The sequence below is a fragment of the Pipistrellus hanaki genome, assembly GCF_964339955.1.
Source record: "Pipistrellus hanaki genome assembly, chromosome: 7".
NCBI lineage: Eukaryota > Metazoa > Chordata > Mammalia > Chiroptera > Vespertilionidae > Pipistrellus > Pipistrellus hanaki.
Window position 1 is genome coordinate 4931587 of NC_140509.1, and position 18780 is coordinate 4950366.

An 18780-nucleotide genomic window follows, 5' to 3' on the forward strand; every position below is an offset into this window, starting at 1 on the left:
AGCGCCCCTTTCCCACTGGAGGTGCAGCTCTGTCCTGGTGGCCTTGGGGACCGGCTCATGGGGAAGGTGCACCTCAGGGCAGAGTCAGCACAGCACGCGTTTATCTGAGACACAGAGACTGAGGTGTGGAGGCCATCAATAGACTAACACTGTAAAAGGGGGCTGCAAGAAGTACCGAATTAGTAACTTCATTTAAAAAATCAGAGAAAAGAACAGGATTATAGAAACTGTGAAGACATCAGATCCTTACAAGTGGCCATTTTTCTTTTCTTTTCTTTCTTTCTTTCTTTCTTTCTTTTTTTTTTTTTTAATATTTTTCTGCATTTCGGAGAGGAAGGGAGTGGGGGAGAGAGAGAGAGATAGAAACCTCAATGATGAGAGAGAATCACTGATGGGCTGCCTTTTGCATGCCCCCCACAGATGATTGAGCCAGAGACCCAGGCCTTACCTGGAATTGAATGGTGACACCTACTTCATAGGTTGACACTCAACCTCTGACCAAACCATCTAGCCAGGCCTGCAGTTCTTACACTTGTCTCCTCTCTGCATCCCTGGGGAAAGGAACCTAAGGGCAGGTCTTTGAGAAGCACCGATGTGGGAGACCACCATGTTCAGCCCATTGCAGGCTCTCTCCTGGCTCAGGAACCAGGCCAATTACATGATGGAAGACTCATGAAAAGCAGGAAGGGAAGAAGAAAACCTTTGCTTCCTACTTCCTGTCCTTGAAGCCTATAAGCAGATGATTTCACTCAGTATTAATTGAGGAACATTTTATTAAGAAATGTGGGCAGAGGTGACCTAAGGTGCACAGCAGACAGCGAGGGTTGAACACTAAGGGACAAGAGAGGGTTGAACACTCTGCAGCCAACACTGAGCCTCCAGGTCCAGAGCGGGGAGGAACCAGCAGGGAGCAGCTACAGGGTCAGGATCCAGGACCAGCCAGAGCCCAGGCTGCTCTCCTTGTGGAGTGAGGGCCCAGCAGGAAACCTTTTCAGGCTACAAAGGGTCTGACAGAAGGGTCTTCGCTGCCCCTGTGGCCATGGCTGCCTCAGCTCAGGAGCCCTGCAGAGGACAGTGCAGTTCCCAGGAACAGCCAGCAGGGGCGCTGCCCTCCCAGGCCTCTTGCTGTGGCTCCCAAGTGAGAAGAAGGCTCTGAGGCCACAGGAGGCAGAGCTGCTCTAGAGCTGCCTCTCACCAGCAGGAGGAGGCTCTGCCATGTGGGCAGGGCCAGAGCCACCCCAGGCTCCCCCTCTGTCCCCTGGCTCCTCCCCTGCACCTTCTGTTCTAGGGAAAGCCAATGGGGCCCTAAGAGAGGATTAAAGAGCCTTACCTGTGGGCTGAAGTCCAGAGTGTCCTGGGAAGAGAAGGAAGATGCTGCTTAAACATAGGAAGGTAAGTGTGACCCGAACACAGGGTCCCCGCCCAGGCCACCTGAGCTTCTCTAGCAGCTCCCCCACCCCCTGACACCAGAGCAGAGCCCAGAGCAGAGCCCAGAGCAGGGGCCCCGAAGCCCTCACATCCAGAGTCCTCAGTGACCGCAGGGCCTGCTCCTCCATGTGCCCCAGGATCTGCACCCAAAGCCCCTGCGTGTGAACCCGTCTCTAGCCCACAGCCCTGGATCCTCATGTCTCCACACTGAGAACCAGGGGCTAGTGAGTCTGCGTTTCCAGGACACGGGACACCCACAGGGAGAGAGAGGCCTCTAGGGTGCTGCCACCCCAGAGCTCACCCAGCAAAGCCCTGTCCCCCACCCTCTGGGGCCTCACTGCCAGGGGCTCCTTACCTTTCCGGGCCCTGAAGGAGATGAGCAGCCCCGCCCCGAGGAAGAGCAGCCCCAGCACGAAGCCCCCGGCCCCACTCAGCACCTTGCTCTGTGCGTATCCGGACTGGGCCCCTGGGAGGAGAGGCTGGTTTCAGTGGGTTTAGCCCAAAGCACCTTCTCTACTGGAGACCCTGGGGGAGGGCTAGGGGAGGGGGGAGAGGTGCTCCCCTAGAGGAAGCAGAAGAATAGCCGTTTCAGGGAAAGAGACTGAGGTCACACTGAGCAGGTAAAGGCCCAGCACTGGCCTCAGGTGCCCTCAGTCTGGACCCAAGGCCTCTGCTTCGGCCTCTGAGGGCTGTGGAGCCTGGGCCCGGTGACCCTCGGTACTTGGCCCAGGTGACAGAGCCGCAAATGCAGAGCAGACGGGGCTCTCCCGGACAGGAGAGTCCCCGCGCTGTGGAGGATGTGCCTCCTCCCAAACACAGTGGGCAGCTCAGCGCAGGCAGAAGCACCTGCCCAGCCCACAGGGGCCGGTGCCAGGGCCAAGGGGCCCCATGATGGGAGAGGGTAGGAATGGAAAGCAGGGCAGGAATGGTGGTCCCAGGGTTATTGGTGTCCACAGAGCGATGGCGGGCTGCCCTGTGGCCTGTGCTGAGGGAGGGACCCCAGCAAAGGAAAACGGGGTGTGGGGAAAGGACCCTGGCCTCAGGGACAAGCAAAGGCCTTGGGGGGTGGGGGGGGAGTGGGGAGGTCAGAAGGCGTCTCACTCCACTCCACGCTGATGGGGCTGGTGCTGCTGGGGTGCTGCACTTGGCAGGTGTAGACCTCCCCGCTCCGGGGCACTGTTTCCAGCATCACCAGCATCTGGAAGGTCCAGTCCCCGTTCCGGATCAGGCCCGTGGACACCACCCCGGCCTGCTCTTCCCGGCCGTCCCGCAGCCAGCGGACCTCAATGTGGCCCGGGTAGAAGCCGTTCACGGAGCAGACCAGGAGGAGGTGGTGCTGCAGGCGCTGGGTCTTTGCAGGAGACACGGTCACTGTGGGCGCAGCTGGGACAGAGGAGGCGGAGGGAGATGTGAGCAGACAGGCAGCCCCTGAGTGCTGCTCTTCAGTCTCATCTCTGGTCCCAGTCCCAGGCCCAGGCAGGCCCCCCTGAAATTGCCCTGTGGCCCCACAGGAGGCAGTGCCATGGGCCTTGAGTCTCTGCCTCCAGCCCGGGCCCTGGATGGGAGAGACGCTGAGAAAACCTGGGGAGTTTTCACTTGAAACAGCTCCTCATTGCTGAATGGAAGTGTTCACAGGTGTGTGCGTTAAAGTGTGGTTCTGGAGCAGCGCTGCCTGGGGCACATCCGGGCTCTGCCTCTTCCTGGTGATCCTGGGAGATCCCCTCTGCTAATCTTCTCACCCACAAGGGGTGATCATACGAACTCACCGCTTAGGGACACATGAGGACCAATGGGCTAACATATGTACAACGGCGGCCGGAAAGCAGCCCTCACTCTGTGTCCCTGTTTATTACATGTGGAGAGAGAATGTGAGGAGAGCAGAGGGAGAAGCTGGGCCCCGGCTTGGGGACGATGGGACTCAGGGTGTGGAGTCCTGGGAATGCGGTCACCCCTGGAACACAGAGATGGTCCCCCTGGAGCAGGAAGAGGGGGTTTCCCCAGCTCCGGGGCTGGGTCCTGAGGGAGAGGCAGGAGCAGGCATCCCTCATTGTACCACTTATAGTGACGCTCACTGAGCCACCCGCTCCTCCTCACAGAAGCCGGTCTGTTATTGGGATTCCTGTCCCTTTATAATTGTCTCTTTTCAAGTTGATGTTTGAGCTCAGGGCAGGGGCTGGGACTCATTAATATGTGTGCTTCCTGCCTGAGACTGAAGCATCCATCTTGTATGAAAACTGCTGTTTGAAATTTTAACCCTGCTATTTGGCTTCTGTAGATTTAACCTTCCCCAGACAAGCTCATCAGTGCTGGAGCCAGGCCAGGCTTCTGTTGAGGTCTCAAGGCCCCAGTACACACAGCTCTTTAAGAACTTGCAAAAGGGTGGCAGAAACACTCCATATTGGGGAGACAAAGAAGGTAAAATCATATAAATAGGGAGAATTCCTGCATGTTGGGGCCCAGAATTTGAGATACATTTTCCTGTGGACTCACGTGTAATAAATGTAATTCCATCTCTCTAAGTGTTGCTTTGTTCTTCTTGTGTTTTCTGTAACATTTATTGGTTCCCTGACGGAGAATAACTTGCTTGGCCTTTTGGCCTCTGTTGAATGGGCCAGGTTTGGGGGGCTCGGCGGAGCCGGACACACCTCCGGGAGGTACTGCTCTGCAGATTTAGTTGAATTGAACCGGAGGACTCCGGGCACTCCCAGACCTCAGCCCAGGACCTGGCCAGTATGTGGAGAGAGTGGACGGACACCTCTGGACCTGTCGACAGAATCTGTAAGGTAGGGGCCCCATCAGTTCAGTCCACTCCAAGTGAGTGGAGGGGGGAACTTGATCACCTCCCCGGAGGCCATATGGCTTCCTCAGGCAAATTAATCAGGAGTGAGGAATCAGGTGACTGTTTACACTCTGGGTAAAGGTTTGGTAGAAGTAAAAAACTCGGACTAGCTAGTATATAAATGTGGGACTCTGGAGGAGAATGAAGGAATTATGAGTTCACTCTGCTGTGTGTTTGTGTGGGACTAGCCAATCCGTTACCGAGAAGTGGGACTGGACGCAGTCTTAACTCCTCCGGTAGTTTCTCACCAAGACGTTGGTCAAGAATTCTGTTCTGGGGCATGGATGCCAGGAGTGCCCCACACCCATCTGGGGAGTTGGGCATTGTTGTGTGTGTATGCTCAGCTCCAGTCCGGGCTAGTCTACTGAGAGTGTGAGTATGGATGTTTGTCTGTCTTGACATAATTATCTGTTCATTAAATGGTCTGTGTGAAGTGAAAGTTACTTTGTGCTGTCCGGCTATACACATGGGAGTATTTGTTATCTCTTTCTGTTGTTTAAATTGTAAAAGATAGGGCGGACTTGTTGTGATAGTCTGCAAACGTCTTAAGCAGCGCTGCTGAGTTATTTTTCTCAGAGATGTTTGCTCTGTATCACAGTGGAGGGAACCAGCCCATTTAGCTAATAAAAATGTCTCTAATTTTGTATAAGTAAGGGTTTCGTTTGCTCTGATTTGTAAATTTGCTATATTAAATTGGAATTTTGAAGTCCTAAGGTTAATTTAAAGGTATAAATTTGTGACATTTCAAGGAACGAAGAACTTTTATTTATGGCTTTGTTATCTCTTTTGGTCATCAGAGACTTTCAGGGATTTACACCTCCACAAGGCGGAGAGATTTACAGGCCCTGTCCCTGCCTGTGACATCACAGTCCAACGTGGAACTAAGGCTGAAGTTATTATTAACTATCTATGGACCCCCAATTCTAATAGCTTCTGTAACTGGATTAAAGATCTTTTCTTTCAGGAGGCCATCCATTCTTTCAGCTGGCAAGAAATCTCCCTACACACCCTTATCTTCCTCCTCCCTATCTTTCCAGGTTGACTAACAGTCATTTTTCCACAGGTCAACACTCAGCCTTCGAAAGGGAGGACTACTACAGCGGCAGTCTGTAGTTTGCTCTGAAACTCCCACTGTTCCTATTTCGCCCCCTGTAGAAATTGTCTTCCTCTGACTCACAATCGGAAAGGGAGACAACTAACTGGTCTGGGGGACGGGACAGGGTGGGCAGGGGGTGGTCGGAGAACTCAAGAGTGGCAAGGGAGGTGGATTTAAGATCCTCTAGGAGTCTAGGGGCTTAGAGTAAAAATCTATGAGGAAAACCAACAATTACAGTTTTGAATGAGAAAAAAAATATCCTTAAATGTAAAAAACCTGGTTATACAGGATCTCAGACCAGTTGCCTAATTTCCCCTGCTAAGGACAGAGTAAATGGTTAATGCAGAGAAAGGGAGGGGGATGTCAGCAGCTAATTATGAATCTGGGAGAGATAGGGTTTTGTTTATTTTTACTGGCTTCAGACTGCTCTGCTGGCCTAGGTGTCTTATCAGAACTTCTAGCTGCCCTGGTGATTTAAAACTGGTTGCTAGGCAGACTCATCCCCCAAGTGCCAGATGAAAGAAGGGGGTAAGGGCGACTGGATGCCTGAGCTGCCTGCAGTGGCCCGGATTTGTGAAAGCAGCAGATAGAGCTACTGAAAGCTCCCTGTTTGCAAATGTACTGAGAGGGTTCAGTACCTGTTGCTGCTGGAAGAGGAGGGGCTGAGATCCCCTTCCAGTCATTCCCTTGGCAGAGTCCTTTTGGCCTGGGGCTGGGACTCACGAAGGGGACTGGCAGGAAGGCAAGGGGGCCCAACACCCAAGCCACTGCCATAGAAGTGTCTAGCTACACCTCTGGCTATTGTAGAGTGGAAGCTTAAAGTCAAAGAGCAAAGAAAAGGCACTTTCCCTGGACTGGGAGCCTTCGGGACTTTGAGAATCTCCAAGAGAGGAGGAGTCTGACTGAGAGATGGCAGAGACCCTATTGGGAGAAGGACCTAAGGCCTCATATTAAACTTACAGATTATGGGTTTCTAAGCAGATGTCCAAGCCCAGTTATATAGGGTTAAGCTTCCTGTTTATAGCAAAACAACTTTCTCCTGTGCCAGAATAAATTTTAGGGAAATTAGACAGGCTGTGATTGTGGATAGAAAGAACTGGCCACCATGCACAGCCCTGACAGTGGCCTGCAGAAACTGTATAATAGACTTAGATAATGCCTGCGTCTTCATGGACATGTCTCCAGAAAGACAAGGACAATTTTGCTTTGTGTGGGAAAGTTAAGAATAGACTTTAATCACCTCCCTAAGATATTTATATAGCCCTACCATGTGTCATATATGGTAGCAGAAAATTTGGCTACCTAAGGTGGCCACAGTGCCAATATTATACTTTATTGTGTTAATAATATTGCATTAACCTTATAGATTTGAATGCAGTTTCCTAAAGGGCAGGTGCCCAAATGGGCAAGGAAAATTCCCATCTGGTTTTGGTCTCTATTGAAAGACAGTTGGCAGCCTATATACTGTCTTGCAGGCTTGTGTGACCATGCCCATGTCAGGTATGGCAAAAACCTCAACTTTAGGAACCGGGGAAGGCCTGTTTGGAACAGAAGGAGGTAATGAGTACCAGCCCTTTGTTACAGGAATTATAGACCCCATGAGGTCCTGTGACATATGAGACCCTGTAAAGCAAAAAAGCTCCCTTTGTCCATTCTCAGAGGGCATGGACCCCTCCCAGAGATCATATGGAATTTTAAGGACAAGTCAAATAGGGGTAACCTTACTACAAGGACAGCTATAATTGTCTACTTAAATACAGACACATTTTGAATTTCCCCTTGTCATTTGAGGACAGTTATATTACTCTGAAGAGTCCATAGAAAGGACTGATAAGGAAAATCAGAAGATCTTAAAGAAGGTCAGTATATTTTTCTCCTTATACAATTCCTCTGAAATTGTATAATAAATCATGGCAATACATTTCTCTGCAGAAATTCAATAAGACTGGTTTCTAATAGTGGTTTTATTGACCAGAAACTTAGACATGAGTGTCCTGTTTTAAAGAACCCTGTCTGGACTCTGAAGACTTGAAGCCAGTAAGAGTGCCAAGGGAGGGCAGATACCAATATGGAGAAACCAAGATGGCGACATAGGTAAACGCCTAACTGCAGCCTCACACAACAATTTCAAAAAAATACAACTAAAATATAAAGTGGACATTATCCAGAACTATGGGAAAGTTGACTGACTGGAAATTCTACAGCTAGAAGGAAAGAGAAAACCAGAAGGAAAGTCAGAGGAGCTGTAAAAGCCTAAGATACAGAGAGACACAGAGTGCACATGGGGAGAGGATGGAGCCAGAGAGGAGGGGCGGCTGAGTGCCTGGCTGGCGTTCCCTATCGGGAAGGAGATAAAAGCTCTGAACTGCGATGAACCCCAGTTCTGACTGAACTGAACTGAACCCCAGTTCTGGGCGAGACCCTGGGGTCCCAGCTCATACAGAGGGAATCTGGGCTGTAAGGTGGAAACTCAGGGGACCAGCAAAAGGCAGAGTCCTGGAGGTGTGCACGTTAATACGCGCAGAGAACAGACTGTTGACTGAGCTGCTACCATGTTTCTCCGAAAATAAGACCTAGAATATGGAAAGATAAGACATCCCCTGAAAATAAGACCTAGCCACAACTTTGGGAGAAAAAGTTAATATAAGACACTGTCTTATTTGCGGGGAAACAGGGTAGATTGCCCTAGCGAGAAGGAGACAAAAGCTCCAGACTGTGCTGAGCCCCAGTTCCAACTGCAGTAAACCCCAGTTCTAGACCAGACCCTGGGGTCCCACGCTCATACAGAGGGAATCTGGGCTGTAAGGCAGAAACTCAGTGGAGCGGCAAAAGGCAGAGTCCCGGAGGCCCACATGTTGCACGCAGAGGACAGACTGTTGACTGTGCTACTGGATTGCCCTAGTGGGAAGGAGACATAAGCTCCAGACTGCCCTTAACCCCACTTACAACTGCACTGAACCCTAGTTCCGGGCTCATTGGGGGAGAGACTAGACTGTCTGGTAGTGGGCAAAACTCGAGGGCATCTTTTTCTCAGAGGTGTCTGCAGCGAGTACAGAAGGACACTGAGGAACACTGAGACTCAGGAACCTCATAGGGTGGGGCTGACAGAAATCCAAGGCTGTAGGCTCCACCCTGAAACTCCGCCCCATCCAAGCTGAGCACAGAGGCATTTGCAATTTCCCAAGTCTAGTCGAATAAGGCTGTCTCCCAGCATAGACACCGCTGATCCTCACAGCCAATTGGCCTGGAGGTAAGTTCCTCCCAGTGATACCAACAACAATTAAGACTTAACTACAAAAGGCTGTACACACAGTCCATAAAGGGGTACACCAAGAGTGTCTACCTCAGATAACTGGGAGGCTGACCCACTGAACCATATAGTACATCTTAACACACAAAGCCACCCTACCAACTCAGGGAAGCAGTGAAAATGCCGAGACAAGGAAACAGATCGCAAAGGAAAGAAATGGAGGACAACAAGCAACTGGATATAGAGTTCAAAGTCATGGTTATAAGGTTTTTCAAGAATTTCCTAGAAAAGGCGATAAAATAAACAAGACCTGCCGAAACCAGTTTGGCTCAGTGGATAGAGCATCCGCCTGCGGACTGAAAGGTTCCAGGTTCGATTCCGGTCAAGGGCATGTACCTTGGTTGTGGGCACATCCCCAATAGGGGGTATGCAGGAGGCAGCTGATCGATGATTCTTTCTCATTGATGTTTCTAACTCTATATCCCTCTCTCTTCCTCTCTGTAAAAAAATCAATAAAATATTTTTTAAAAAATTAAACAAACAAACAAACAAACAAAGAGACTTATGAGGTTATGAAAAGGGATCAACTAGAAATAAAGAATACATTGTCTGAAATAAAAAATATTATACAGAGTCCTAAAAACAGAATGGAAGATTGCAAGAATCAAGTCAAAGTTTGGAACACAAAAGCAAGAAGGCAAGAGAATCCAGACAGTTGAAGATAGTGTAAGAAACCTCTGGGACAACTTCAAGCAAACCAACATCAGATTTATGGGGGTCCCAGAAGATGAGAGAGAGCAAGATACCGAAAACATATTGAGAGAAATAGTGACAGAAAACTTCCCCCACCCGGTGAAAGAAATAGACTTACTAGTCCAGGAAGCGCACAGAATCCCAAACAAAAGGAATCCAAAGAGGAACACACCAAGACATATCATAATTAAAATTCCAAGAGCAAAAGACAAAGAGAGAATATTAAAAGAAGCAAGAGAAAGCAGGTAGTTACGTATAAAGGAGCACCCAAACGATTGTCAGCTGATTTCTCAACAGAAACCAAGCAAGCCAGACGGGAATGGCAAGAAATATTCAAGGTGATGAATAGCAAGAACCTACAGCCCAAAATACTCTACCGAGCAAAGCTATCACTCAGAATCGAAGGCCAGATAAAGAGCTTCACAAATAAAAAAAAGTAAAGGAGTTCATCACCGCCAAACCAGAATTATATGAATTGCTGAAGAGAGTTCTTTAGGAAGAGGAAGAAAATAAAGATAAAAATTATGAACAACAAATATGTAACTATCAACAAGTGAATCTAAAAGTCAAGGGAATTAAAAAATCTGATGAACAATATTAACTAGTGAATATAATAGAATCAGAGGTATGGACGGGGAGTGGACTTACGATTCTCGGGGAAAAGGAGAGTGGAGGTGTGGGAAGAGACTGAACAAAAACTGTGCACCTATGGATGAGGACAATGGGGGGTGGGGAAAGGGCAGAGGGTGGGGTGGGAACCTGGTAGAGGGGAGCAATGGAGGGGGAAAAATGAGGAACATATGTAATGATATGAACAATAAAGATTTATTAAAAAAAAAAAAAAAGAGTGCCAAGGGAAAGCATGGTATCCTGCTTGGTAGCCCTGAAAATGACTGGTGCTGGAGCATTAGGCTCCTACCCTACCATCACTGGTGGTTGGTCAAAGTAGAAGGGGAGAACAACTCTGTGTCCCTGTGGAATTCCACATACTCTAGGCCATGACGAGTAGGAGGGCTACTGAGATAGGCATTAAAACCTAGGGCATGGGCCCAGGTGGAATTGCTATAGGTGAGGAATTCACCTAACTCAGCAGATACTACAGGCAGGGCTGACAGCAGCTGGATGGCTTGGCTTCCTGGCCCTATCGGGCACAATAAAATTCAAACATGAAATTCCAGCAAAAGTAATCAGTTACCATACTTTTTTCAATTTTTTAAATTTTTAATAATAAATATTTATTGTTCAGATTATTACAGGTGTTCCTCTTTCTCCCCTCTTCCCCCATAGCTCCCCTCCACCTTATTCCCAACTCCACCCCATGCCCTGCCTTTTAAAAAAATATATATTTTATAGATTTTGTACAGAGAGGAAGGGAGAGAGGTACAGAGTTAGAAACATCAATGAGAGAGAGTCATCGATAAGCTGCCTCTTGCACACCCTCTACTGGGGATATGCCCGCAACCAAGGTACATGCCCTTGACTGGAATCGAACCCGGGACCCTTCAGTCCCCAAGCCGATGCTCTATCCATTGATCCAAACCGGTTTCGGCCATGCCCTGCCTTTATCCATAGGTGTAATCTTTTTGTCCAATCTCTTCCCTCACCCCTCAGACTCCCTTCCCCCTGAGAATTGTTAGTCCAATCCTTTTCTATGTCCCTGATTCTTTTATGTTCACCAGAACATTTTGTTCTTCAAATTTTTTATTCACTTGATTTTTAGATTCACTTGTTGGTAGATATGTATTTTATGTCTTTTTGTTGTTCATAATTTTTACCTTTACTTTTCTTCTTCTTCTTCTCCTTAAAGAATAACCTTCAGCATTTCATATAATCCTGATTTGGTATTGATGAACTCCTTTAACTTTTTCTTGTCTGTGAAGCTCTTTATCTGACCTTCAATTCTGAATGATAGCTTTGCTGGGTAGAGTAATCTTTGTTGTAGGTTCTTATTGTTCATCATTTTGAATATTTCTTGCCACTCTTTTCTGGCCTGTATAGTTTCTGTTGAGAAATCAGCTGACAGTCGTATGGGTACTCCCTTGTAGGTAACTAGCTGTTTTTCTCTTGCTGCCTGTAAGATTCTCTCTTTGTCTTTTGCCCTGGCATTTTAATTATAATGTGTCTTGGTGTGTTCCTCTTTGGATTCCTCTTGTTTGGGGTTCTGTATGCTTCCTGAACTTGTAAGTCTATTTCTTTTTCAGGTAGGGAAAGTTTTCTGTCATTATATCTTTCAATAGTCCTTCAATATCCTGCTCACTCTCCTCTGGCACCCCCAAAATCCGGATGTTGGTATATTTTAAGCAGTCCCGAAGGCTCTTTACACTATCCTCACACTTTTGGATTCTTCTTTCTTTCTGCCTCTCTGGTTGGGTGATTTTTTCTTCCCTATATTCCAGGTCTTTGGTTTGATTCTTGGGGTACGTTGATCTATAGTTGAGTTTCAGTATTTCAGACAATGTATGCTTCATTTCTGACTGGTCCTTTTCCATTTTTTTGGTATTCTCTTTAAGGTCCTTGAAGGTCTCACCAAGATTCTTGGAGGTCTCATCAAGTTTCTCAAAGGTTTTTAGAAGATTCTTGAGTAATCTTATAAATGTGATTCTGAATTCTGTGTCGTCCAGTAGTTTACTTTCCTCCATCTCTCCCATTCGTGACATGTTTCTGTGTCTCCTCCCTGTGTTGATAGAGTGGCTTTGTGTGGTAGGTGACCTATCAGCTTCCCCAATCACCTGGAGTGGTCGCTCTTGTTATATCCCTTTGGGGGCTGAGTGCAAAGTCTTGGTGTAATTAAGCCTTGTTTGCTGTTGGTACTCTGGGAGGAATTGATCTCCAGGCCAATTGTCTGTGAGGACCCGCTCTGTCTATAAAGGAAGAACTGCTGCACTGGAGACACGGTTTGCTCCAGTGGGGCTTTGGTGCTCACTGAGCCTGTCTCCCGAATGTGTCACTTATGGGTGTGAGTGCTTGAAATTGACCACTAGGAACACTGGCTTCTGGATCTCCAATGGGATTCAGTTTAGTTACTGTCTGAAGCCGCCCTGCAAGAGCTACAGTGAGAACTACAGTTTTTTCCTGTTTGCTTGGGATTTGGCGGTTTACTTGCTGGAGCTGCAGTTCATATATGGTTAAGCTGCCTCAATACGGGCTATTCATATGTAAAAGTAGCTTTGTGGTGCCTGTGTAGGTCTATAGAATCTGCGGGCGGGGCGGGGCCTCAGGGGGCGGGGTCTCAGGACCTCACTAGGTTGGGGCGTGGCTATCAGTGATGTCTGCCATCAGCAGTCCCTGCCCTTCTGTGTTTCTAAGTCCCCAGCTTCCCTGTGATCCAGCCCAGTAAACAATGATTGCTGCGCCTAACTCTGCAAGAGTTGCCCTCACTTTTGTCCTGATGGCAGACAGACCAGCTTCTCCCCGTAGTCGTCTGGGTCCCCCACGTGACGCCAGAAAGTAGATTTCAAAGTGATCAGGAGCTTGTTTCCTTGTTGGTTGAAAAGAAAAGCCGTGTGCCCAGTCGCCCTCCACCAGCCCGATTCACGTGCCTCCGTACCCTCGGCTCCTCAGCTTTTCAGCCCTTGAGCTCCTTTCTCCTTCAGCCAGCCCTCCCGTGGTTTTGGATGATAGATGTCCCTTGTATTAGTTTTAATCTTTCAAATTGTTGCGCGAGCAGCAGACCAGTTGCTTATCTATGCCACCATCTTGGTTTCTCCTACATATTCCAGTTACCATTCTTGTTGTGTTTATGCAAACAATTAGGCCAAATTAAATACAATAGGTAAATTAGTCTTTATCTGACTCTTTTGATAAACATAGAGGTAATTTTGAGGGGGGAAATTCTATTTCAGTAGAGGTCATTAAAACTGAAATGTTTTCTTTCCCTTTCACTGGACCATTTGTTACAGTTTGTCTCTGCCAGATCACAAGCCTCATCGTCCCTGTGATGGACAGCAAGAATCTCTTGGCTCTGAGAGAAAACTCCGTCCTTCCTCAGCATGAAGCAGCTACACAAATAATTCAATGTCTATTTTCCCTAAAAAAAATTTAGAGCCAGGATCCTTGAGGTGATATATTAGGCAGTTAGACTTACATGAGCAGAGCAGGGGTGATTGACCAATTAGTGCTACCAGATGTAACTAAGTCTTTCCACCTCTACGTATGTGAGACAAGGGGCATAGCCAAAGAGGTATTCACCCAAAGTCTCAGCCCTTAGAGAAGGCCAGTAGCCTATTTGACCAAAAGACTTGACCCCTTTGCATTTGGGTGACCTTCTTGCCTCTAGGAGGTAGCAGTCACAGCTAAGCTTATAGAAAAAGCATATAAGTTAACCCTAGGGCAGTAACTAATCCTAATTGCCCCACATGAAGCTGAGGCTTTACTCTGGAGCACACTGGAGCACTGGATGTCAAACACTTGAGTCACCCAGTTTCAGGCTCTCCAGTGGACAAAAGAAAAATCAGTAACAATTTATACTGATAGCAGGTACGCATTTACAATGGCTTATGTACATAGTGCTTTTTACAAGGTAAGGGTACTCCACAAGAGGGAACCGGGCCACAGATGACACTGGCCAGGAGGCTTCCCTAAAGTCAGTGGGTCCTCTACAGATTCTAATGACTCTTCCAGATCCTGACCTACCCAGTCTAGGAAAACAAAATCCATAACCAGTCTTTATTCAAGTTCTTACAGGCTTTACAGTCTACCCAGGAAGCATCTGAGAAGCTCTGCCTGAACCAACTTCTGATCTAGTTCATCCCTTTCACCCTGGTGACTGTTTGGGTAAAAGTATTTGCCACCCAAGGACTGACTCCTACCTGGAAAGGACCACATCCACGGGAGTCAAGGTCAACGAAATCCCAATGTGGCTTCATCTCACCTGGCTTAAGACAGACCAGGAAAAATTGAGAGTCCAGGACTCTTCCAACTCTCTAAAGATTACTCCTGGCCCTAATTCCAGGCCCTTATCTTATAAGCAGGCCCCCTAACTTTATTAGGCAGAAATGTAAGATTATAGTCCTCAGGGGTAAATATAACTACATTAACTAAGAGTCAATGATTTGACTTATGTACACAAAACCAGTGGGGAATGAAACATCCATCTTGTATGAAAACTGCTGTTTGAAATTTTAACCCTGCTATTTGGCTTCTGTAGATTTAACCTTCCCCAGACAAAGTGATCAGTGCTGGAGCCAGGCCAGGCCTCTGGTTGAGGTCTCAAGGCCCCAGTACACATGGGCTCTTTAAGAACTTGCATAAGGGGGCCGGAAACACTCCATATTGGGGAGACAAAAAAGGTAAAATCATATAAATTTGGAGAATTCCTGAATGTTGGGGCCCAGAATTTGAGATACATTTTCCTCTGGACCCGCGTGTAATAAATGTAACTCCATTTCTCTAAGTATTGCTTTATTCTTCTTCGGTATTCTGTAACAAGACCAAGCTCAATAAATACACATTTGGAGAAGGATGAGGTAGAGAAGGAGGAGGAGGAGAAGGAGGAGGGGGAGGAGGATGAGCAGGAGGGAGAAGGAGGAGGAGAAGGAGGAGAAGGAGGACAGGAGTAACCTGGGAGTGGGGGTGGGGGGACATTTTTACTGCACCCCAGAGGGTAGATTTAAGATTGATGGTAAATCATTGCTAGTAACTTTAGAGTGCATTTTATTTCCTTAAAGATGTTTAAGTTCCTAACATGAAAAGTAATAACACAGAATGAAAACACAGGCAGGAGCTAGAGAAAATGCTGAATCCATGTCAGCAAAGTGTCCCTCTGGCTGCCTAGAGAACCCGGAAAATCTCTGAGAAAAGGCCCGGACCCAGGGCTGACGGACAATAGGCCATTCCTAGAGCAGGAACAGCCATTAGCCAACAATCACGGGGAAAATGTTCCAGAACTGAGAAATCAAAGAAGGATGAATGAAAAGTAATAAACAAATTTTCAATTGAGTATTTGGCAATATTGAAAAAAGATTTAAAAAATAGAATGTGAGGTAAACTGCCACAACTCTGAGGAGTTTACATGTAATTACTTCAGTACTGCCAGCGCGGTGTGGAGGTCACCTGAGTGTATGAAGTAACAAAACTACAGTGTGGAGCCTGGCTCCCATCACCCTGTGTCCACACAGGTGCACGAAGGGGAACAGACACTCAGACTAAAGGAGCTCAGAAAGGCCAGGGGGCCCGAGGCCCCGCCCTCACACCCAGCCTGACCCTACCTCAGGGAGAGGCTTGTGCACCCAGCACCCCTATTCCAGGGCTCAGGGGGAGAGGGAGGAGGGTTTGGCCAAGGCAGACCTACTCCTCCCTCACAGCTCCTACCTCCCGCCCTCCCTGTTGCTCCCCAAACCCTCCCCGACTGGACACGGATGGGCATCCCGGAAACACCCCTACACAGGATAGAACCTCAGGGTCCCCTCAGCCGCCCCCAGGCCCCCCATGGTGCTCCTCACAGCCTTGCATGCACATCCCCCCTCCCCCATTTCCCCTAACCCCTCCGCCCTGGCTCACTTTGCCGATGCACCAGGAATCCATCAAACAGCCTCTAGTTGTCTCTGCATTTGTCCACCTCGGCCAGCCTATCCTCCAGGAGGTCCTTCCGGCTGTTGAAGAGCGTGGCCTGATGCTGCCCCAGCTCGGTCAGCGCGATGAACTCCCCCACGTCGCTGTCGAAGCGCAGGGCCTCCTGCCCATTGTAGATGTATCTGTCCATGTACCGCACCCGCTCCGTCCCATTGGAGAAATGACACTCAGCTGTTGTCAGATGCAGGAAATGTGCTGCGGGGACAGGAAGGACCCATCACGCCAGTGAGAGCCTATGGCGCCGCCGCCCATTGCCGGGTGCCCAGGGGGTGTGGACACAGGACCAGGAACCCCACTGCAAGCATCCAACCCCCCTCCTCTAGGGCTGGAGGGAGGCCACAGGCAGGGAGCCCCCTGGGATCTCAGCCACTGGGGACCCCTGGGCTTCCCCCGGGGCTCCGGGCTCCAGGCTGGGCAAGGACCTGTGCAATCACCGCCTCCTCCTAGACGCCCCTCCCCCTTACCCCAACCCCCAGCCCTTCCCAATCCCCACACCCGCCTCCTCCTGTCACCCCCTGGGCAGGGGACCGATGCCAGGACCAGCTGCCCGGGGTACAGGCAGAAAACCAGGCATCACCCTCCGCTCTGAGCTTAGAATTCATCAAAGTGCGGGCACAACCAACTCCAGGCGGGTCACACAGGAGGGAGATGTCAGGGAAGGGGGTCTGGAGCAGGGACAGCAGGATCCCAGTCCATCAGGGCGGGGCCAGTGACCTGAGTGACAGGATGTGGCCTGAAGGGTGTGTGTGTGGGGAGGCGGGGGAGGGCACATTTCAGGGGAAGGCACTGCCATTTGCAAAGCCTGAGGGAACCCATGGCCTCCTGGGAACCAGAGACCCGGCTCTGAGCCCAGACAGTGTGCAAAAGGGGACAGAGCCTGGAGGAGTCGGGGTGCTGGGAGCCTGGGGGTGAGTGAGGGGCCTTCTGCTCCCTGTAGCAGAAAGTACTGAGGAGCTCAGGGGTTACACCCCAATCCCAATAGGGCGCCCTCTCTTTCCTGCATGTCCAGCCAGGAGGCACAGAGACCCAGAGCACAGCCGTGGAGAGAGCCGGGGATGGATGGGAGCTCTGACCCCCTCGCTGGTGGGGGAGTCCCTGCAGGAACGGGAGGCCCTTCCTGAGAACAGGGCTCACCGCGATGGGGACTCATAAGGAGAGACGTGGACGGTCAGCAGACAGGCAGTGACAGAACTCATGGCGTTTGGACTAACATCGCATAAGGCAGATAAGAAGGAAGGTTTTCAACTTCAAATGACTGAATAGATTCAACAAGGACGTGGTGAATTTGTGTAACTGTCTGGTGTGTGTTTGTTCAAAGGGCTGGAGCGGCCCGTGGGTCTTGATCCACCTGGAAAGCAAGAGTGGACTGTCTGTTTGGCCGGCTGTTCTATTTGGTAATGAAATGAGCTAAAGTAAACCTGCACTGGAAGGTGCGTGTGTATGAAGGTGAGTCTCTAATTTTCAGAAACAGCCCGTGGCCAGCAGTGTTCCCCACCTCAGCACTATCGACCTTTGGGCCAGATGATTCTGTGTGGGTGGGGCGGGTGCTCTGTACACAGTGGGCTGCACACGGCATCCCACCAGCTGTCAGAGAAACCCCCGTGTGACACCAAACATGGCTTAAATGTGGCAGATGTCCCGGGGGTAGGGGAGGGCGGTGATCCTTCACAGGGTGAGCTCTGCTTGTGTGAACCCTCTGAGAAATCTGAGATGAAAGCAACTGTTGATTACGTAGCAGCTGAGAATGACAATAAAAATTGAGCCAATATTGTATCTGTGGAAAGGTTTGGTTTGCATAGAATTTACATATTTTAGGAATCTAGTACCAATGTAGAGTAATTTTTTTTTTTTTAGCAAAATAAATTTGTTCAGAATCAAGATCCACCTGTTTCTTTGCCTTGATACCAAATCACGAAGTCATCATTTATCCTCCACATTGTCTTCTTCTTTCTTACTCTTTCGGCCCCTGGCCCTTGCTTGTCTGCAGTAGAAACTACAGCCACAGCCATCTGATTCTATTTCAAAGTCCCAACTAATTCATGTTCTAACTGCCTCCTGCTCCCAGTAATACCAGGAGGCATCAGGTTACCAGCCTTGGCCAATGTGGACTCTCATGTCTACAGGCAGATCCCTCAGGAGGGGAGCAACTAAGATGACACCCTCACAGAGACAGGTTACAGAAAGGAGCAGGTCCCAGCTTTAGATGGAGACCTTCACGTAGAAATGATGGCAGAGGGGAGGACACTCTGGTCAGACCAGGTCTGTCTAACTTTTCACAAATTCTCTAGCGCCTTCCTGACACATGAGAAGGTTGAAAAGAAACATGTGTGAGTTGTTCTCTGTGGCCGGTGTGGTTGGCACTATCAGGTCATGCCCAGGGGCCCAACTGAAAGGCCACCCGAGAAAGCAAACACAAATACAAGATTCCCAGTTACATTTGGGTTTCAGACAAATAATTGCCTTTCCTCTGGAACTCAGCTTTAATCGGGCATCCTGTGTTTCCTTTGGTAACACAAGCCCACTCGCTGATGGAATCGGAGGCAGAGGAGTGCACGTAAACTTCTCTGTGTTCCTCACATGCTCACAACACAGTGTGAACCAATATGGAAGTTTTCAAGATGTAAATGCAAAATGGATGTAAGTTCCTCCTACTATTGGAATCAGCATCCTTGCACCAGCTGCCCCAGCTCTGAGACACATGCTGGCACATGGGAGCATCAGCAATCTCAGCAGCCAGTCAGACTCAGCCAAGCCACTGCTCACATTGGGGGTAGAAGCCCAGCTCTAGAATGAGGATATCTACATTAGAGCGTTAGCTCTTCCTCTGGGTCAGATCGTAACACC

General features: G+C 49.0%; 2 protein-coding genes across 6 annotated transcripts in view; both read right to left on the minus strand.

The window, feature by feature from the left end:
• Positions 1-18780, minus strand: part of LOC311626179 (DLA class II histocompatibility antigen, DR-1 beta chain-like) — a 137259-nt gene that overhangs the window by 73004 nt on the left and 45475 nt on the right. For 2 of the 4 annotated variants that reach the window (XM_084891220.1, XM_084891219.1), the window contains exons 3-6: positions 2530-2811; positions 1784-1894; positions 1331-1354; positions 870-1105 (exon numbers count right to left, since the gene is read on the minus strand). In XM_084891220.1, the coding sequence (XP_084747346.1) occupies positions 915-1105; positions 1331-1354; positions 1784-1894; positions 2530-2811 (608 nt within the window). In that variant the 3' untranslated portion in view covers positions 870-914. Of the gene's footprint in view, positions 1-869; positions 1106-1330; positions 1355-1783; positions 1895-2529; positions 2812-18780 lie in introns of those variants that run through there. The other 2 variants (XM_084891223.1, XM_084891222.1) reach the window with 2 other exon arrangements.
• The window catches only part of LOC311626184 (DLA class II histocompatibility antigen, DR-1 beta chain-like), a 71230-nt gene that overhangs the window by 33256 nt on the left and 19194 nt on the right, over positions 1-18780 (minus strand). The window contains exon 2 of one of the 2 annotated variants that reach the window (XM_084891229.1): positions 15923-16131. The exons of the other annotated variant lie outside the window; for it this stretch is intronic. Coding sequence (XP_084747355.1) covers positions 15923-16131 — 209 coding nt within the window. The remainder of the gene's footprint in view (positions 1-15922; positions 16132-18780) is intronic. 2 annotated transcript variants of the gene reach the window in all.